This window comes from Pinus tabuliformis, chromosome 4_2, assembly GCF_031772625.1.
Source record: "Pinus tabuliformis cultivar Carrire ecotype Pingquan chromosome 4_2, CPIR1, whole genome shotgun sequence".
In the NCBI taxonomy this organism is placed as follows: domain Eukaryota; kingdom Viridiplantae; phylum Streptophyta; class Pinopsida; order Pinales; family Pinaceae; genus Pinus; species Pinus tabuliformis.
The window spans coordinates 252659688-252682627 of NC_142304.1; the positions used below are offsets into that span (position 1 = coordinate 252659688).

Here is a 22940-nt window from a genome sequence, read left to right on the forward strand (position 1 = left end):
CTTAGCCTCCTGGTTACTAGCATCAAGGCTTTTACCAGGCGAAGAGGGAGAAATGGAGGAAGAAAAATTAGGCGAAGAAGGTAAAGGGTCAACAGAAGGTTGGTGATGTTGAGATGGTGAACTCTGTTGAGGTGAAGCATCCGGTTGAGATGGAACAATTGGAGTATTTTGGGCCAACGAAGTTGAAAATAACCATATCGGTAAACCTATTGTAAATCCAGGTAATGACAAAGTAGCCATATAAGGAGGACCAACATTTCCAAAGTAAGGAAAAGTACTAGGATTCTCATTAGGAGGGGTTCCTAGGTTGATAAATTCCGGAACATTTGCCATTATATTCAACTTCAGTGAATTTTATTAACAATTTAAAACTAAAATTAACAATTCACAATTCACATTTAACAACTAAAATTCACAATTCACACCTATGGTCTCTAAAAGTAAAAACAAACAAATTAACACGCGCTATCAAATCTAGGAGACAAACCACACACAAACAGTAAGCTCTCCGGACCGAAAACACTAGTTGGTGATGAAGCCCAACCTCGCAGAATTCAGTACAGAAATGGCGGGTGGAACAGTTACCCTGGCAACCTGCTTAATGAATAGACTGGACCAAGTTCCTCCACTTTAACCGTCTCGAGTGAAGTGAACCCCCCAGAAAATCCAAGTGAGTATAACCGACGTCTGCTCCAGGTACAGTGGGACCTTCCCTCCACCGTCACCTCGGTAGAACCCTAAAGATTATGGTCACTAAAGTTACCAATCACAACAATTACACCTGGGGGAACAGTCTAAACTCCGACAGCACGCAAGGGCAGAGTAACAAGCTCAATCCCCTTACCGGCTCCTTGACAATAATCCAAGGTTTACCGATAAGTGACCCCTGGCTCCTCGACAATGGTTAATCCGAGGTTTACCGTTTGTAATACGTACTGTCTGGCATCGTTCCCAACGAGGGAGGATTGATCCCCTCACTGGTTCGGACACGAGCTCGTGCTTCTCCTTTAAGAGGAGCTTTCCCAGAGTGTAAATGTAACAATTGGATTTATTCTACTCAAGATAAACTATCTGTTTGGTTTTGTAGTCTTGGAGAGTTAAGTACTCACCTACTCCAAGACCCTAGCCTAAGCTATGTTGGTGTTTCAGAGCCCTAGAAATGTAAAAATTACTAGATGAATTTTAATTAAGCGCTGTGTTATTAAGGCTGTTATTACTCAAATGGGTAAATGGAGATGAAACCAATGGTGTTATGACCCGACTCAACTGAATGCAATCGAATATGATAATGCAATCCTTTCAATTCGATGAATCCTAACTAAAGTAAGGAGAGAGTTTCCATTCACTTCCAACAATGCAAAAAATTGATCATTAAGAGAAAATTTAACAAATTCTCTAATGCACTAATTTCATCAAGAAAAACTAATGCAAATCAATTCCAAACCAATTTTTATTTTTATTTTTGTGTAAATTCAAATCAAAGAAAGCTTATCTAAATCTACGATTGATTTTTCAGAATGTAAACTATGCAATGGTAATCTATGCACAATTCACTTGAAAAGTATGCAAATGTAATCTATGCACATTTTTCATTCATATTCTGAAACTGAGAATTCTAATTGTGCAAATGTGATCTATGCAAAAGAATTCTCAAACACAAGACGATTCTAATGTGATCTAAGAACCAATCAAGTGCAAATTGAGAAAATTGGGTGAGAGTTCCAAAGATCAAAAAAATAAAAACACTCAAAGGCGATTAACACTCATACACAATTTAGCCCCCCCCGGCGAATGAGGGGGAAATTTTTTTGCAAAAACACAAGCAAAAAGATGCAAAATTGTGAAAAGAACTGAGAGAAATCTCCAAGTAATGACCAAAGGAAAATAAATCAAGAATTTCTCAAAAAGAGACTCAAAACACCCAATTGATGAAAGCTAAGAGCAGGAACAAGCTTAGGTGAAAATTTTTGACAGGGTACTAAAGGATCTGGGCAGAAAACACTAAGAAAAAACAAAATCTAAAAGCAATTAAAGCAAAAAATGGAGTTTTCCTAAATTTTTACAGGAAGACGCAGGCAACCCGTTAGAACAGGCGCGGGCCCGCTCTGTGCAATCGGCAACAGCGCGTCCAAAGACGCACTGTGCAGTACTCAGAGGGTGCGTCCTTCTGGAAAAGTTAAGAAAAACCAAATCTAACTAAATCTAAAGCTAAACCACCCAAATACTAATTCTCACAGTCAAAAACCAGAAAATAAAAATGATTTTCTCAAAGCAAAGTTCACACAAAGGAAAAGACTTTCTCATTAATGGATTCCCCAGCGGAGTCGCCAATTTGTCGTGGCGGAAAAAGTCGTTTGTGCGGACACAACTGACCTCCCTAGGAGTCTAAACTCTCTAGCGACAAACAAGACAAAATGGAGTGATCTTTCTCTAAATATACCTTTTAAAACATGAAAACTACAAGTGTTTAGGCTTACCTTATTCCAAAACGCGGTTGTTGTAGTCCGTCCTTGCCGATCCGGATGAGCTCCTCCTTCAAGTCAATTCCTGCAACCACAAACAATCAAACAATTACCAAGCACTTGCATTTCATATAATAAAACATATATTCAACATGCAGACCAAGGAACACATGAAATAACTCATTAACACAAGCTATTGAGAAAAATAAACCAGTTTGTATTAATAACGAAACAAAGAAACTCTTACAACCTAGCCTTGGTGTTGTGCAAGTTCCTCCCAGGGTCCATCAAGGGTTTTCCTCTACTTTGACAAAGCTCACCCACTTCCAAGTAGAATCAAGCAAAGACAATCTCTCCTCACAAGGTTCTAAATGGGAGTCCTAATTCCTGCAGCATTTACCCAAAGAAAATGTATAGCTCCAACCTCTCCTCCCTCTGGCTCAATGTCTTTATTTATAGTGCTGTAAAGAGGTTATTTAGGTCCACCATCAATGGGATAATCCCCCTCTTTGGGTGGGATAGCTCCCTTATTGATGGGATAAGTTCCCCCTTAATAGAGATACATGAACCAACTGGAGGCGCATCCAATTCATCAAACCGACCTCTAGAAAGTTCTAGAAGTAACCACAAGTAACTTTTTTAAGATGAAACTCGCGCATTTTGCCTTTTACAGAAGGACGCACCTGTCCCTTAACATACAGAGCGTCCAAGGACGCACCTTTTGTGAACATTGTGAGCGTCCCCGCAGGTAAGGCTAGAGAGAACCCGCGACCCCAGAGATAAACATATTTTTGACAAGACTTTCTCTCTTCTTTGAGTTTGAGATGGATAGCAGAGGCATAAGACTTGCCTAAGAGGGTAGCATGACTGTTGATTTGAGCCATACTAACTGTAAGTGGTCATGGTGACATTTTTTAGTGTAACAGGAATGACATGAGGATCCCACATAGTCGTAGCAAGAGTCCTGGCAGCTACTCTATCCCTCAGCGACTGATAACGCGGGGGGAGTGGAGAGGTAGCTGGGATGGGAGTGTCAACATTCGACACCATAGGTGTTTCACTTGCGCTGGGAGATGTCTCATCCATGTGGTAGGTAGACATTGGAGACGAAACACCGGGGGGGGTGACAGGAATATCGTCCTTGTCAGGCTCCCAGATAGGGTTCCAATCGTCTTCGTAATCTTCGTCGCCCGGGGCACATGAGTTGATAGGTTGGATACTCGGGATAATAGGAAGAGTATCACTTACAACTGGTACCTCAGAAGCAGCGGAAGATGGAGAGCCTTGATCACTTGGAACGGGAGTTGACGGGTCAGCCAGGATGACAAACCTCAAACAAGACCTAAAGGAATCTAACGATAAAGGACCCTACTCAAACTAATTCACACAAGATCTAAATAGGTGATGTTAACGTGGCCGAATACATTTTTAAGACACAGGAACTAAACTTGACCTTTTCATGTTTCAAGAGTTGAGAAAAGGACGAAAAGATGACTCTAGTCTCCTTCGAATGTTTAATGAGCACGAAGTGACAAGACGCTCACTAGCACCTTTTCTTTTAAGGAGTCCGAAAAGGATCAAAAGTGACTACTCTAGAGATTCTAGGCAAAGGGTTTACGAAGCAATCTGTAAAACCTCTTATACACCTTGGCAATCTTATGAGAACCAAGGACTTTCCGTACTGCAGTCAATCTTCCCGAATGATGTGTTCGGTGCGTTACGGTTTGCAAGGCGGCAGACTCGGCTTCCTATGGATCAAGGATAAAAGCCTAGTGGGGTCTCCCTATATACGCGACGGTACGTGGGAGCACAATCCGTGTTAGACCACTATCGAGTCACAGAAGGAGGAATCACCCAACCGTAATGTGAAACAATAGTGACTATGTTTAAAGACGCCGGAACACGTCTCTAGCCTAGACCTCTAGATGTTTGCGTTAAGTTCCAATGCGTTTTTAGGTTTATTCGGTTTATTTTATGGTTGATCTTGAATTAAGTTTCAGTTTCAGGCCCTATCGTGTGATCTCTCACAATTACCTAGATGCAAACTACATGCCAAAGAATACCATTTCGTTCGATGAATTATAACTATGAGAGGGTTAAGAGTTTTCAATCAAACAAAATGAACTCAATCAATCAAACAATCTAATGCAGCTAATGGCAAAGAAATGAAACTCTTTCTTTTGAGAACACAAATCAATGAAATGCTCTTTTTCCCATTAACTATTGAACGTAAAAGATATTAGTTTGATTTCTTTTTCCAATGGCACAATGCACTTAAAATGAATTTTTAGAGACAGCAACACCGAGTAAAGAGAATAAAATCACTCAATGAAAAACACAACAAGTGCGAAAAGAACCGGTTGAGCCCAAGAACCTGTAATCCGTGTCTGGGTAGTGAGAAGTAATCGAAACAATCTGGGGACTGGTTCAATGACAGTCACCTAAACAACCAAGGAAAGCAAGCAAAGAGGAAGGTTTTCGCAAAAGAAAAAGCAAGTAGTAACGAATCTTTGTGAACGAGTGATAAAACAAAGCCAATCAAACAAAAACGGGATGATGACACTAGGTCACAGGACACAAAACAAGATCCGCCCGACAAGACTTCGCAAGCAAGTGCTTCAATATTCAAACAATAGAAATCAAGTCATAAACCAGGTGGAGAGAGTAGGGGATAGTCAAACCAACAAGCTCAGGAGGCAAAATTGAAACAAATTCAATTCTACAGGATCAGCGCGGGTGATACACAGCAACAAAGCGTTGACCAGAAACCACGCGTAGCAAAAAAGCGCTGTCAGCGTGGAAGTACACGGCTTAACCGCGCTGGTTCGTCTTTCAGAACCGTCGCGACTGTTAAATGTACAAGCGTGATGACCACGAAGTCAAAGAAACAGCTATGCGATCTCAGCGCAACTGTTTTGATATAAACCGCGCTGAGGCTAAAAAATAGGCACAATCAAGCCAAAGGCTCCCAAACCAAGGCAATAACTCTTTAAACAATGAAGGCACCTCCCAGACTGAACCAGGAAGTCTAAAAGCAGAGGACTAATCCTCGATCTTTGAAAAGAGAGTAACAATCAAACTCAAAGCAAGAATGAAAAAAAAGAGACAAAGGCCAGCTCCCCAGCGGAGTCGCCAAATTGTTGGAGAGGTAAATCCCCTCTACGGATAGAGGCGATCCCTACTAACCCAGAATGGGTCTAGCAACAATTAGTCAATGCTACTATGCAAGTTCCTAATTGCAAATAAAAGGTAGGCAATGGACACCTACTTGGATTCCAACGCTGTTGTTTGATGAAGAGATGTCGCTCTCGCTCCTTCACTTTGGCCGGTCACGATCCTCCACGATTCCCGTGAATAGATACCTGCACACACGAAGAGAAACACAAACACAAGCGTGAAATCTAATAAAGGAAATTATACATCAGTCAGAAAGGACGTAACTCACATTAACCATTACAAAGACAAATGAGAGTGGAACCATAACAGTAGTCATCTATTATTAATCAATAACAGAGAAGAGTACAACCAAAGTTCTGATGTCGAATCCTTCTCAAGAGGGTCCAGCCAGCAAGTCTCTTAAGCATTCACCCTTGGAGGTAGATCTCCCAAGACAAGAAATTTCTCTCACACAAGCAACACTCCACAACCTTCCTTAAGCTCTCTAGCAATCCCACACTTGTCACACCAACTACCTACTAGCAGCAACACTCTAAGCACTATTAACTCCACACTATCCAAAAACTAGCTGCTCATGGCCATGGTAGAGGTTTAAATAGGAGAAGGAGTCTCCATGAATGGTGGGAGGATGAGCTTATCTCCAAGGAAGGTGGCTCAAATGACGAACAGACATGCCATAGAAGGGAGGGCGACATTTAAAAGGCCAACAACCAGGTCTGGAGTCATCTGGAAGGCTGGTTGTTAGAACAAACTCGCCCAAACTGGATCAGCGCGGGTGTATAACTGCACTGGAGCACTGACATCGCATCTTAATAACAGAGAAGGTTATGTCAGCGCGACTCAACATAAACATAGGGTGCGCTGGTTTATGAAATTCGACCAGCGCGGAAAACATGTGTGCTTCCGCGCTGGCAGCGCATTCGTTGCACTATGAGGCGCCAGTCAGCGCGGTTATTTTAATAACAGTCGCGATGATGGAAACAACTTTGGCAAAGTGGGTCATTTGGCCAGATTAGAGAGCATGAGCATGATTAATTTGAACTCATGACACAGTAGGGAGACTGACAGGGAGACAGTGACAAATTACTATGTAACAACGGTGAATGTGGGATTAATTTGTTTTAGAAGGTATTATAAAAATTAAAAAAAACATTCAATTGTCTAGTAAATATTATATAGTTTAACTATTAAATTAATTTAGGTAAAAGATTTAGTTTACAATTTTAAATTTAAAGATTTATTTCATTAAATAAAGTTAGTTAAATTTTTTCAATAAATTGTAGAAGAAAATAATGGAGGGAAATACATGAAACGAAATTTTTGGAGGGAAAAATTTTGGCGAAAATTTTTGGAGGGAAAATTTCATTGTTTAAGCAATATAATATCATTAGGAGAGTCTGCATTTGTATCATTCAACCTTTTCTATTTGAAAGGGATGGATTCTTCTGATAGTGAAGTTTCTCTTTGTGAAGCATCAACATATTTTTCGCATAACAACTCTATTCATATTGATGAATATAACAGAAATTCTTCCACTATGAATAGAGAGTCAATTCTTCCTCTTAGTCCTAATCCTAAGGACTATGAGAGCAGTGCTCATGAAATAAGGGATGAAGATTTTCAAATAAATAAAGAGGCATGGTTTCCACTTAGTCCTAATCCTAAGGATTATGAGAACAACAGTGATGAGGAGCATGATGAAGAATTTCAAAAGAATGGAGTGTCATGGTGTCCACTTAGTCCTAATCCTATGGACTATGAGAGCAACAGTGATGAAGAGCATGATGCCAAATTTCAAAATAATGGAGTGTCACGGTGTCCACTTAGTCCTAATCCTATGAACTATGAGAGCAGCAGTGATGAATAGCATGATGACGAATTTCAAAAGAATGGAGTGTCACAGTGTCCACTTAGTCCTAATCCTATGGACTATGAGAGCAGCAGTGATGAAGAGCATGATGAAAAATTTCAAAAGAATGGAGTGTCACGGTGTCCTCCTAGTCCTAATCATATGGACTATGAGAGCAGCAGTGATGAAGAGCATGATGAAGAATTTCAAAAGAATGGAGTGTCACGTTGTGCAGTTAGTTCTAATCCTATGGACTATGAGAGCAGCAGTGATGAAGAGCACGATGAAAATTTTCAAAAGAATGGAATGTCACAGGGTCCTCTTAGTCTTAATCCTATGGACTATGATAGCAGAAGTGATGAAGAATTTCAATTGAATAGAGTGTCACAGTGTCCGCTTAGTCCTAATCCTATGGAATATGAAAGCAACAGTGATGAAGAACATGATGAAGAATTTCAAAAGAATGAAGTGTCACGGTGTCTGCTTAGTCCTAATCCTATGACTATGAGAGCAGCAGTGATGAAGAGCATGATGAAGAATTTCAAATGAATAGAGTGTCGTAGTGTCCACTTAGTCCTAATCCTATGGACTATGAAAGTAGCAGTGATGAAGAACATGATGAAGAATTTCAAATGAATAGAGTGTCACGTGTCCACTTAGTCCTAATCCTATGGACTATGAGAGAAGTGGTGATGAATAACATGATGAAGAATTTCAAATAAATAAAGAGTCACAGTTTCCACTTAGTCCTAATCTTATGGACTATTAGAGCAGTAGTGACGAAGGATAGGATGAAGCACTTAGTCATAATCCTAAGGACTATGAGAGTAGTAGTGACAAAGAAAAGGATGTAGCATTTTTAGTAAGTATACAGTCACATTTTCAATGTAGTCCTAATTCTATGGACTATGAGAGCAGCACTGAAAATGCACGTGAGGAAGAATATCCAATAAACATCGAGACAAATTTTCCATTTAGTCCAAATTCTAAGGACTATGAGAGTAGCACTGAAGAAGGGGAAGGTGAAGAATATCCTCCAAGTCAGTATTTCAAAAGAACAATTGATCAAAGTGTGTATAACATTCCTCATAATGATGATGAAAATGCTTATACAAATGATGATCCAATGATGGAGATGTTGCCAAGAAATATTGTATTGAGGAGTAGGAGTAGACCTTTTTGTATCAATCCAAGATGTTCTACTTATACAAGGGGTAGAGTAGAATATCTGATGAGAAGATGTTCTATCAGCGCTCTCATTTCAAGTGAATGTTGTCAAAAAGACTGCTTGAAACATATGGATTTCAAATTTGCATTAGAAAAAAGGAAGAGATATTTGTTAATGAATAAAAGCATGCAAAATTCATATTTAATTGGGTGCATGCAATCTACATTGTCAGGTTATTATAATCATATTGGGTCTTTATTTATCTGTAGAAAGGCTTTCAAAATGTTTCATTCGATGGGTAATTTTTGTCTCTCGAGAATCCAAGAAAATTTGGAAAAGGATCCCACATTTTATTCAGAAGTACATCATAAATGACAGTTTGGGCCATTATCAAATATTGCAATGTAATGGATGAAAGATTTCTTTTCAAAGCATGGAGAGTGTATGCCAAATAGAGAGGCAATACATATTCCAGATAATTTTTCAAGACGAGAAATCTACAACTTATACAAATAATATGCAGAAGGTTCTGAGGGACATGGTCGGTTTATTACATATCAATATTTTGTGAAGGTATGGAAGAAAGAATTCAACAATGTTTGTATTCCTAAGAAGACAAGGATGGGGATTTGCAGTACATGTGCTTCTCTTAAATCAAAAAGGGATAAAAGTGAAGGGTCAGAAAGTGGTAAACATTCATAAATTTAACTTTCAAAATTGTATAGTCATCAACTATGAAAACATATTTCTTAATGGCTTTCTTTTATGTTGTGTAGATTCAATTGTCAAAGAACTTTAGGAGCATCGTGAACAACAAACAAGTGAAAGGAGAAAGTTGTAAAAGCATCGAAAGAAGTGTTATTCTAATCCGAATAAATATTTGGGTTTTATAATTGATGGTATGGACTAGAAGAAAACACTTTTACCACATTTTGTTTGCACACCCAAAAATTTACAAGAGGAAAATTTTATTCAGTATCACTTGGTTGGTTGTATGGTATTCAATGGGAAAATGTTGCCAAGGGTGTAATTCACAGCTCCAAATATTGATAATGATGCAAGTCTGACAATAACCATAATTCATGATGTGCTTTCTCATTGGTCTGGTAATCTTCCTGAAATTTTGTATCTACAATTGGGAAACGCTTGCCGTGAAAACAAAAATTAGGTTGTTTTTGGATATCTAAACATTCTTGTTGAATTGAGAATTTTTCAGAAGGTAAAGGTTGGTTTCCTTCTTCTTGGGCACACTCATGACCATATTGATCAGATGTTCAGTCGTTTTTTAGTCACATTAAGGATGAAGGAAGTTGGGAGCTTGCCATAATTAATTGAATATATTAGAAAATAATACATGCCAGAGCCTACTTTTGATGTGTTAGAAGAAACTGTTGACATGTGAAGGTTTATTTTGGGATGGCATGGTGAGGAGAAATGCATTGAACAACTTAATGACATTAGCTTCCGACATCAATTTCGTATCAAAAAAATTTATGGGAAAACACGAATATGGAGTAAGTATTCAACTACTACAGAATGGGCACCATCATCAGGTTTGGAATTTTTGAAGTTCATTCTAGATCATCCAATATTTGCATCAAAAATATTGTTATTACAATGGTGAAGTTCATAATGCACACAGACGTAATAGAGATATAAATTATTCTGATTGCCTAAAAGAAATTAAAAAAATGTATTAGATATACATATGAGTACTTTGACATTGTTGATTCAGTTTGGTGGGAGTCATTTTTCAATAATCAAAGTGATATCATTTCAATAATAACAAATGAAGATATACCTTTGAAAAAACCATTTATTTGGCCACAAAATGTGTCAAATGAACATGAGGAAATAAACATTATTGAACAACAACAATCTCAAGGTATTATTAATTCTTCACAGGCAGAGGAAAGATAGATGTATATGGGTTCGAGAAGATCTCATGCACAACATGAAGCCATGGAAGACCTTTACAGGGTTCAGTACAAGATATTAGGGAGGGTTGCATGATCGCAGTGCTAACAGATGGAGATCCCAATGGCTATCCATTATGGGTTGCTAAGGTTATAAAGGTCTTTACAGAAAATGAGGATGTTAGAGGTGTTGAAGTACATTGGTATGCCACAAATACACACCCATTCAATGGTGTGTATAAGCCAAAGATGGTAGTTGACAAAAAAATTGGTGGAAAGAGAAAAAGAAAGGATACAAATAAAAATCGCCACCGCACGGTCCTCTTAAAATTGGAGGATGTTGAAATACTTTTTTATGACTATTTAACAAAGAGAGGAACTCTTCACTTCAAGACAATATAGATTCTAAGAAGGTTGTTACCAGAAGGAACAATGTTGAGATGGGAGTCTGCTGAAACTAGTCGTAGATCCAGAAGAAGTTTGAAACTTGAAATGGCAGGCATGCATGTGGACTCAGATGGGGCACTAGTTGATGAAAGAGAAGAATATGGTTCGTCTGCATCCAGTAATGCATCTGAAGATGTGAATTCTGATGGTGTGTAAGAAAATATGACTGATTTTGAATAATTGTCTAAGACAGTTTATATAACTGATGTTTGCATCGTATCTTGAAAATTTTGATTTCCATATGGTGTTAAATCAGAAGTTATGAGTCAATTTTATGTTGTTGGATTATATGTCTTAATTCTGATGCTTTTTATTGTTTAGAATATCTACAATGCAACAATAAATTAGAGATATAATGTATGTTTCATTCAATATACAAGTAATGACATTTTGATTAATTTAGTCATGTAATTTGTTCATAATGTCATGGTTTTTTAATTTTATGGTTGAAAAAATTCCAATTTTTTTGTATCTTTAATGTTATGGTTGAAAACAATTAGAATTTTAGCGATCTTTAGTGTGATGTTATTATATGTTTAACAACATGGATGAAAACTAATAGAATTTTAAAGGATTTCAGATCCCATTATTTTATCTTTATGGTCATTACTAAAAGATGTTGAATTTATACTTAGGAAAGAAAAATGTTATTCTACCAAAAACATTAGTTTGTTTTTTTCCTCATAAACAACTGTTTTTTTGCACATGAAAATTTGGTTTTACTGGCATTTTTTAAAAATGTTGAAAATTGACCCTAAAAAAAAACCATCATTCCAGTATCAACACTTTCCATTTTCAGGGTGTTTTTTGCACAAATTTTGCACGAAAAAATCGTTTTCACTGCCATTTATAAAACATGTTCAAAACTGATCCTTCAAAAAAACCATCATTCCAGTATACACACTTTTCGTTTTTAGCACTGTTTTTGATGTTTTTTCGGGGTTTTTTGGCCAGAGTTCCCGTTTTGAGTTTATAATTCCTGTTTCAAAGTTTAAATTGTTTAAACTTAATTTTTCAATTAATTCATCTTCTATTTATCTTAAGCTTGTGTATTAGTACTTCATTAAACATTAAATAGATAGTAACCATGTTCAGTAAGAAACAAAAAAACCATCACACATAAACAACACACATGAACACTGGGATTTAAGGTGGAAACCCAATGTGGGAAAAAACCATCGTTGTTGTCATCTCTATATTATTTTTAATATAAAGAAAAACTTCTTAAAATATTTTACTAGCACAGACTCATACAAGCACATAGGAACCCACCCATAGAAGGCTACAACCTTCGTTCGTTCTCTAGTTCCTACTGGAAGGGAACTCTAACCCCCTGATCATGTTTACCGACACACACCAGAAGGGAGCTCCAATCCCCTAATCTGATTTACTAGCTACCACTAGAAGGAAGCTTCAACTCTCGCATTGAAGGCTCCAACCTTCAACACCTCCAGGGACCACGTTTCATAAATTTTCATATTGGATCTACTTTCTACAACACATCACAACTTGTAGGCCATGTTTCATACAAATTTTAGGCTGGAACCACTACCAACTTTTAAGCTCAAAAACAAATATAAAAAATGAAACTAATCTCTGCAACAAGTCACTTAATCATCATCTAAAACAACCAATCACTGACCTAACTAAATCAACCATCTAATGAAACCCAATCACAGAATCAACCAAATCAACCAATCACTTGAAGCCCAAATCAATCATTTTAAACAACCAGAATAGTCAGATCTCCAGAACACCAATCAATAAAATGCATATTAGAGAAACTAGATTCTATTACCGCAAACCTTGATCAACCATATATCAAAATATATATGCTACTTTATAGTAGAAAACTTGTGTGTGTACGTGCTTTCCATGAAGGATACCCACGTACAGATCTTGAACCACTAAATTCTGGAAACTGAGTCACTGTCACTACTCTGAAATAAATATTAAATCACACTTAGATCCATTTCATCATTCTAAAACAACCACAGAACCTTCACTGAACTTCAATCACAAATAACAAGTATCTATAACATTCTTCAATCAGTCATTTCATAATCAAAACAACATTTTTTAAGCCCAAATCATCAATAAGACTTCATTGACAGACAATAGAAATAAAACAAGACTGATTAAACTGACTAGAGATCCTTTCATAAAAAACCCAACTTTTTGTACGTGCTTTCCTCAAAGTATATCCACATGTATATGCATTTTTGAGGAAACAATCCCCCATATAGATCAAGAAATATACGTGACTTACCAATATCACACCCATGTGTGTACGCACCTTTCAGGCTGTAAAACCCATGTGCATATCTATAATTTCTAACTCAAACCTTTGCTGCAACACAAAACTTTATACATACCAAGATCTCGACATACACAGAAAAATCACGTGTCAAGACACTATCAACACAGATCAAATCTCCTCATAATATTGTGATCTCAATTCTATTAGATCTAATCCATCATCAAATTCTCGGGTGCATACTTAGTTTTAGATCAAGCAAAACATTAGCTACCCATTGCATGTATATTTGCTTCAGATCTAACTATTCATTAAACATTCATCACTTTCACACCTTATCACTTTGATATTCATCTCCTTATATAACTTAGCCCTTATCCAATACCATAGGTCAAAACCATACTCCAGCTGATGGCTTTCTTAGAGGGGATCAAAACATCCTTTGCTGGACTCAATACCCCAGGTCAATACTATGGTAAGGACCATTGGTATTTGTAATACCATTATGAAGAAAATGTATGTGCCTTTTCTTATTCATACTCATGTGTGTACGTGACTTTTCTTAATGGAACCCACGTATACTTCTTGAAATTTCAACTTTGTCATTCCTCTGCCTCTGAACTGCTATGCCTTTAATCAAATTCTATATCACATGTAGACACATCATGTTGACATATTCATCAAGTAAGTTTCAATCAAAGGAAAACTCATCAAGTAGGATGCCATCATGGACAAACACATCAGTCATAATACCAACAATACCCCCCCCCCTTTGGACATGATGGATACCACTTTTGTGTTTGGTGATCACAGCCTGTTCATACCTATAAAACACATCAAGATAAGCACCAAGATTTTCAAACACCAAGTTACTCTCTCCCTTTGACATCAAGGATAAAGGGATGACCAACATTGAATGAAGGCTTTCGTAGATCTGAAATACTAAGTATGAACACTGACCATGCTCCCCCTTAGCACATGCTGAAATTTATAAAGAATATATGGTGAGGTACAAGACTTTATGAGTCATATGAATTGTCCTATCACCAAGGACTAAATCTTATATCAATCACCTAATCATAGTGGGTTTACATATTTGACATCATTACATCAACTATCCAAAAGGACTTGACCACAATAGTCCACACATGATTGAATTTTACAATAACTACATCATAGGTATTTTCATGAATCTTACATCAAATGATAGATATGACATTTATAACCAAGACAAAGAACCTCAATAAAGCCATGATAGTTATCAACAACTATCATACACCACATATGATCTGCATCATGAGCATCTATCAGTAGCTCCAAGAACAACAACCTGTATATTTCCATCATCAATTTGCAAGATAAGACAATGTAGCTTCAATATATTCAACTTGTGATCAAGTATGCAACAAAACAACATAAGTGAGGACCAAGCATATCGTCATAAAGTAAGATAGAAAAATGTAGCATCATTCTTCATCATCATAAAGAATGCCATGTTTCCAAGTATCATCAAGTGGATGTAGTAGTATCATATCAATAACCATGTCTTAGTAACATCATTCTTCATATAAAGAAGAATTAGCACACAAACACCACTTCATCAAGAACTTATTTCACCAATATGAAACTCAAGCAGATATCATAATCAAGAACTTCAAAAACATAAGTAGCGTCACAAACATAATTCCAACAATGCATTATTAGAAGCATAGAAAATACTCTCCCTGAACCTATGCCAACTATTCACTATCATATTTAATAATATCATCTCATATATTAGTAAGAACATCAAAGTATCTTCATCAACCAGTCATCCATCAAGGTATCAACAACTTATACAAGACAAAATCACTTCTAAATATCATCAATAGACTGTAATTGTCAATCATCAGAATGAGAAAGCCAAACAGTAATTGACTGAAGCATATCAAACCCTTTTTCGGAGTTTTTCCAACTATTTCTTCAGCATACCAAGATATACGCGACGGTTCAGTTCAAAACTCACGTACACACACGACCTTTCTTTATAGGATCCGCATATAGAAAGTGAAATATTAAAATTTCACACCTTCATCTCCCCCTGAGTTTGTTTTTTCTGTACCTATGCATTGCTACTACACCAGAGACATTATCAGTAGTATAAGAAACATGAAAATAAAAAAACCCATGAGAGTCATCATCAAGACAAAACATATATTACTTCCCCTAAGATTACACATCACTGATTCTGAGGACCTGATAATGATTTCAAGTACCTCTCACCACTTTTGTCATCACTATTAGAAATAAGGGACTGTCAAATAAGCACCATCATCTTTTAATCTGAGTCTGAATCTTTCTCATATCTATGAGAATTTAGTTCCTTAATCACAAATAATTTGTTTGGGTTTCTATATCCTCTTGCTATGACTTTTCTTGTCACTTCATTCATAACCTTACACTTGGTTGATGTAAACACAATCATATTTCCATTATTTGCCATTTGAACTGCACTTAGAATATTCTGCTTTAGCCCTTGCACTAATAAAGCATCAACTGATCCTCTAGTTTTATTAATTCTGGCTCTACCTTGTCCTAGTACTTTTGTTGAAACATTAGTTCTAAGGATAACATTTGTTAGCTTAAGGGAGCTAGAACTAGATTCAGAGTTGTTCGCACCAACCAACAAAACCCTAACTGTTGGCCCTTTCAGAAACAAACAACATTGTGCGGGTTGCATTCTAACATGAAGAAATATTGGGGAATGCTAGAACCAGGTTTCTGCATCCAGAGACAGTGGTGATAAGTGGTCTTAAGCCCTCGTAGCTTAGATCTGCATTCACACATATCTATATCCTTCTATGTCTTGCTACTGAAATTCTGGGAAAACAACCTCTATGCCTTCGTGAAGGTTTTTTATCAAACTTTATAGACCCTAAAGAAGCAGTCTATCTACTTTCACACACTAATTAATAACCCTAGATCTACCTTCGCGCAGATCTATCCAATTCATCAGAAATCATAACAGAATTAACCCTTATCTTCGTGAAAATAGATAATTACTTAGTTCATGCATAAATAGTATAGATTCAATAGATTCATGCAACATTTATACATTAATCCACAGAAAACATATTATTGAGTGACAAAACATAACATAAACATAATTAACAATAATACTCAGATGCAAGATATTTCTTCAAAATTAGTCTTTGTTCAGTTCCAACGTTCAATTTATTGACTTCTTCCCCCTATGCACTCAGCTACAGGGGTCCACGCACTTAGTTGTGGAATTACCAAGGCCTCCTGCACACTCAGCTGTAGGATCCTTCCCCTTTCGCCTAAGTATAGGAAGCAGAGCCTTCCTGCCTTATCACTTTCCCAAACAATCTCTATCTTGACTTGTTTCTTCTAGTTACGTACTAAGTACCTCTTCTAGACTCACTATGACTCAAATATATAGCATTTCCAATACAATACCATGGCCCACGGCCCATGGGTGAGTCTCAAAACTGACCTATTACTTACCCAAACAAGGGGCTAAATCCCCTTTGACTCCTATCTAGTTGCGCGCTCCACATCCACATTTCGCGGAGACTTTACATTCTTTACAAAAATTTTGCAAAATTGGGTTAAACTAACCCCAAAAATGATCCTAGGGACCCTATCCCAACATGGCCCCAACACAAATATGGTGACTCTCCCTTGAGTCACTCGGATTTTGCCTTAATCTTGCTGCGAAGGCCACCTTGTTCAACCTGTAAAGTTTCTATGTCAGTAGCGCTCTGCACTGCAACCTGCTGCACTTCTTTGAACAAATTTTAGGTTATTGGGCCTTCCACTGCTAGGCCATTGTTCTCTATGTCTACTACAGGACCTTTAACTTTTCTTGAAGTGATAGAGTATGCTGGCAGGTTTACTCTATCCATCACTGGTTGTAATCTGGCCTTTAGAACAACCTCTTTCCTCTGTTGTTCTTCCGTTTGTGATTGCAGTTGCTTGCCTTCCTGCAATTTCACGAGGCATTATGGTGGCACCAAAGTGCGCGTAGTCGCTCAGCCTTCATCATACTTGCGTTTTGTCTCCCTGATATCTGTGTTCAGCCTCTGCAAGTTTGGGTCCCCCTGCATGTTCTTTCACAACTCCATGGCATGATCAAACATCATTGTGAAATTTGTGACTGTGATATCCAATGTACTCATATTTTCTCCGATCGTTGTTTTGTGTTATTCTTGGACCTTTGGTGGAGTGGTGCACTGCAACTTCAACTGTAGCTCTGAGATCGTCATCTAGAAATCGAAAGTTACTCTGTTGATCTCATCCTTCGATGCGCAGATCGAAGTAGCCAATTTTCTGACTTTTTCTGTAGCTACAGCTTCCTCCGGGATGTTCAACTCTGGCACTGTCTTGCATGCCTACTCTATTTCTATGTTCAGGCTTAGACTTCATGCTTGGATTTCCTCCTTTTCTTTCAGCGCTTGAGATTTATCCGCAAACATCTGCTCATTTTTTACCTTGAATTCACTTATGACTGCAAGGGTGTGTTTCTCTCTGATCCTTAACTCATATAAAACCCCCTGATGTAGTGCATGGAGAGTCTGAAGGGCCAGCACAGCCAGTTTGACTCACGTGTCCTTCACGGTATTTAATATAGCATGGTCCTCCTCTGACTCTGCATGAACAAACCCTTCTGGTAAAGGTATGACTCTGTGGTCCAGATTCCATTCCAACTCTACTATTGTCCTGCTTCCTTGCACTAGGCTCACTTGCACCCCACTCGCTTGCCCAATGCTCACTTGAATCATGTCGGTCTAGATCTACATCTCGCACAGATCCTTTTTGATGCTCCCCAACGTCTGCATATATTATTGTTCAAACTACTTCCACAAATATGTTGTGGTATCTTTGACCTTGTCATCGATCTCATCGAGATCCCCTTCTATGAGGACCATCGAGTCGATGCACGTCTTCTTATCTGATTTATATTTCTTTCATGGCCCAACAGTTTTCTCCTTTCCGTGCTTCTTCAATGTGAAGGGAGTGCTCTACCCTTCTCCAATGCCTCCTTCTTTTCTTGATAGTTCCTGCCCATCTATATGCTTGGAAGCCAATTCTTCGACTTCCTCTGTACCAGTACGCTCTACCTCGGCACGCCCCTTCGCAACACACTCTTTTTCCTCAGATGCCTTAGCAACAACTTCTTTCTTCTTCTGCTCATCCAGAGCCTGCGCTTCCTCTTTATGCTTCTATGCAACAGATCTCTCGTCACCCTTATTGGTACCTACATCAAGTTCTATGGGTTCACGCCACTCCACTGGTCAAATCCCCATGGTTTCTTTTACATATTTCACTCAGACTAAGTATGGAAGCTTCTGCCATGTAAGCTTAGGGTCCTTCTGCACCCTAATAGATACATTGTGGAAATCGGTCTTGAACTCCGCGAAGGCCTTTAGTGGCTCATACAAAGCCATGGATACTGACTGATGACTATCCTAAGATCCACCTCCATCAATATACAAAAAATTTTTGAGTCTTTGATTCTCTCTGGATCCATTGTTTCCCATAGAGAAGCGAACTTTGCTACCTCTGGTAAGTCTTCCATTTGTGGGGGAAACTGGTTGTCCTCTGGAAATTTCCATGCTACTAAGAATATTGACAGTAGAAGGCCACACATAATGGAAGGGCTTGTTGTCCTCCTGAGCTTTGCAGTAGATCGTGAGGAACTCCTTGCACAAATACTTCTCCTAGTTGTATTGTACTCCCTTCATGCACTGGGGGGCCAATGAGATTACAGGCACCGGAACCTCATTCACGCGACATTTCCTCATGATTTTTCCTGCAAGTATTTAGGCGGCGAAATACACTACCTGGTCTTAAATAGAGTGGATAGAATATCCGTGCAACTTCTTTATGACACCAAGCTTCGCCTTCATCTTATCTGCTAATTCCTTTTCTCCACTTTTCCCTCCAAACTCCTTGGCAGGGTCTACTCTCTTGTAGGGCAGCTTTGTTATCTGATGAATGAGCATATCTATGATTGGGATGGGCTCCCCAAGCCATAGGCACCCATCATGCACCAGTGCAAGGAGCTCTCCCACACACATTGTGTTGATTATTGATCTATGAAAATGCGGCATGCATAGCATGTGCAACAACTCGGCTTGCTCAACACCTGTGACCCATTTCATGGGTTCCAATAGTGTAACCCCAATTTCTTCGTAATAAATGTTCTTCATATATTTGTTAGTGGAAAAATGAGGGAATCTCTTGTGGTATATGAAATCATAATCCTCCATCCTCAGCACTTGAATGTGCGCTAAGATCGTGCCTTCAAATTCCACATGTTCTGGCAAAAGGGGTGTCGAGACTATAAACTTCCCAGAATCAAGGTCTTTTGTAACTTTGGGCTTCCCTTTCCGTGGTTGGATATACTTTGGGAGCTATGAGATAGGCTCGACCTCCTCAACATCCAATTCCTCCACTCCTTGGAATTCCTCTTCCTCCAAGTCCACAACTTTTTCCGACTCTTCTCCTTTTGTCAAACCTTCAGATTCATCCTCAGTGACTATCTCACTGGCATAGGTTTCTTCTGCTTCTCCTTGGAGGTCGATTTCTTCAGCCTAGGAAACCTCAGCATTGTAGGCACAACGGTCATAGCTTCCATACTTGATATCTCAAGGGCAACAACATCAGAGACAACATCTTAAGAGCTCATAGCTTTTGCAGGGTTCGTGGCAGTCATTTTCTTGAGAATATTTCTCTGGTTAATTTCAGGCAATGTTGCAAATATTGTACTAGAAATCAAGTCCTCCCAAACCTTATGATTCATACACTGACAATAAGAGGGCTCATACATAATTCTCAGAATGAAACGTGTTCCTCAACGGACCAACATGCTCAATTTATAGAAAGATTTGAATTCAAATCCGATCATTCCCTCCAATATCTGATCATAAATGCATCTTTAGCAACAGACCTTCAAATATTTCCGCCATAATTGGCACTTACCTACTCCTCTTAATAGAAGTTTTTCCATCAAATCATGAATAGTAACTCCAATGGCTACTTTTGGAGCCATCTACGCGACATCATCATCCATGGTGCAGCTCATCTCGCGCAGCATCCCCTGTCACATTCCTGTCTTCCATCGCGCAACCACCCGACTATGCTTTTCTCCTTGTCAAGCAACATAGTTTATAGTCCCGTAATCCCTTACAACTTCCTAGATTACTAAGACAATCTTGCTATCATATAGTCATTGAGCAGGTGCAGGATCCCCTTTGTACAACTTCAACCTACTTCCATTCAATTTTCCATGGAAGGGTTCCCCATTCAGCTTCACGAGGTGAGTTGCACCACCATCTGTGATCTCCTCAACAACATATGGCCCTAACCAGTGCATTTTAAATGTCCCTGGAAATTTGGTGAACTTATTGTCATATAGAAACACTAAATCATCTATCTTAAAAGTGTGCAGCGTAATATGCCTATCGTGCCATGCTTTGTCGCATTCCTTTTGCACTTGCTGGTGAAATCCTGCAGGAAAGTGGTCTTCTTCTAACTCTATGATCTGTGCAATTCTCTCCCCTAAGGTCTTGCGATCTTCCATTTTTGTCAAAGCTGTGATACGTAAACTTGGCAAAATATACTCCATAGGCATTATTGCTTCAATTCCATAGAAAAACGTGAACAGTGTTTGGCGTGTCAACTTCTTGCAGGTCGTCCTATATGCCCATAGCACTATTTGGATGTGCATATCCCAGTCATTCATCTGTGCATTGCAGACCTTCATCAGTGTATTCTCCAAAATTTTGTTAAAATCTTCCACCATTCCATTTGCATGTGGGCAATAGGGCATGCTCTTCTGATGATACACCCGGAACTCTTTAGGCATCGCGCTGATCATTTCATTCAAGAAATGTGTAGCCCTACCAATCATCAATAGCTTAGGGAATCCAAATATTGTTAATACATATTCAAATAAAAACTTTGCAGCAGTAGTAGTTGTACAATCCTTCATTGGTTGTGCTTCTACCCATCTGGTTAAATACTCTGTTGCAGTAATGATGTATCACGCACCCGTCTTCTTACCTGGTGGTTTTATTGGATCTATAAAGTCAATGGCCCATTTATCAAATACCTACAATGAAACCTGAGGATTTAAAGGGAAAGCATCCCTTCATGAAGGCTTCCCCGTCCTTTGACAAACATGACATGCCTTGCAGTAATAGAATCCCTGTGTAATGTTGGCCACCATAACCCAGCACGAAAAATACTCTGCATGGTCGCTTTTCTTGCATAGTGACCTCCTGCCACTCCTCCATGTGCTTTCGCGAAGATACTAGCATGTTCAAAGTATGGAAAATACCTTAATAGTGTCTCATATGTTCCCATCTTATACAAGTGACCTGCAATCACCAAAAAATCCACAGTGCGGAATATAAATCCTTCTTTTGCAGTGTAGAATAGCCTTCCATAGTTGTTCTTGTGGTTAAAAACTGAATGATATCGGCAAAATGATCATCCGCAACACGCACCACAAAGCGCTGTGCATTCAATAGTCCTTCCTCCAAACTATTCGGCTCTTCACCTGTTTCAATCCTAGACAGATGGTCTGGTCCTACATTCAACATTCCAGGTGTCACAATTAATTCAAAGTCATATTACTGAAACAACAGTAACCATTGGCATATCTTCCCCCCCAACATAGGCTTATTGACTAGGTACTTTAGCATGGAGTGATCTATATACATTTTAAAGTGTCCACCCAATAAATAATGCCTAAACTTTTGTAGCATGTAGACCATCACCAACCCTTCTCGCTTTGTAGTGGATTAATCCTTCTCAGCTTAGGATAACTTTCTCCTCGCAAAGGCTATCAAATTATCAATCTCTCCTTCGCCTGCCTATGTTAATACTACTCCAAGCGCAATGCAAGAGGCATGTACATGCACATGGAACTCCTTCTTCCAGTCTGGAAACACAAAAATAGGCATAGTTACCATCTTTTCTTTCAAGACATTCAAACTACGTTGACAATCTTCATCCCAGCAAATCATCGCATCTTTCTTAAATAGTTTCTCCATCGGCAAGATTATTTGGCCATACACTTGATAAACTTCCTGTAGTACCCATTGTGCCCCAATGTCACGTGCATTTGCTTCACATTCCTAGGAGCTTCCAAATTTACAATTACAATGATCTGCGCAGGGTACACCATTAATCCCTGCTTACATACAACATGGCCAAGAAAAATTCCAAAGGGCACACAGAATATGCACTTCTTCAATTTCAGCGCTATCTGATACCTTTGACAGGTATCTAGCATAAGGCACAGACTCACAACATGGCGCTTCACCAACCCAAACATAGTCTAATCATCAAAATACACCTCCAAGAATTTATGAATAACCTCTTTGAACGTCGCGATTACTACTTGGGAGAAAATTGCAGGTGCATTCTTCAATCTGAAGGGCATTACAATATATTCAAAGAAACCCCACTCTGTTGTGGAGGTTGTCTTGCTTCGATCTTTTGGCGCGATATTTATTCGATGATATCCCAAAAAATCATAAGTAAACGAATATGCCTCCTATCCACCAACGTTCTCTAATACTTCGTCAGTAAACGACGTTGGAAATGGATCGTGCACGCATGCATCATTAAAATTTCTCAAATCTACGCA

The 22940-nt window shown here is 38.5% G+C and overlaps 1 protein-coding gene across 1 annotated transcript; it reads right to left on the reverse strand.

The window, feature by feature from the left end:
* Nucleotides 1–19958: 19958 nt before the first annotated feature.
* LOC149168961 (uncharacterized) lies at nt 19959–21149 on the reverse strand. Its single transcript, XM_089425028.1, has 2 exons — nt 20650–21149; nt 19959–20049 (listed from the first exon to the last, which is right to left on the reverse strand). The coding sequence occupies exons 1-2, from the start codon at nt 21147–21149 to the stop codon at nt 19959–19961; spliced, it is 591 nt and encodes a 196-aa protein (XP_089281154.1).
* Nucleotides 21150–22940: the final 1791 nt, after the last annotated feature.

Coding starts and splice junctions, on each gene's coding strand:
- LOC149168961 (XM_089425028.1), bottom strand. CDS start 21,149: ATGCCTAAAGAGTTCCGGGTGTATCATCAGAAGAGCATGCCCTATTGC. Junction 20,050..20,649: donor GGGACATTTAAAATGCACTG/GTTAGGGCCATA, acceptor CTTGATTTCTAG/TACAATATTTGCAACATTGC.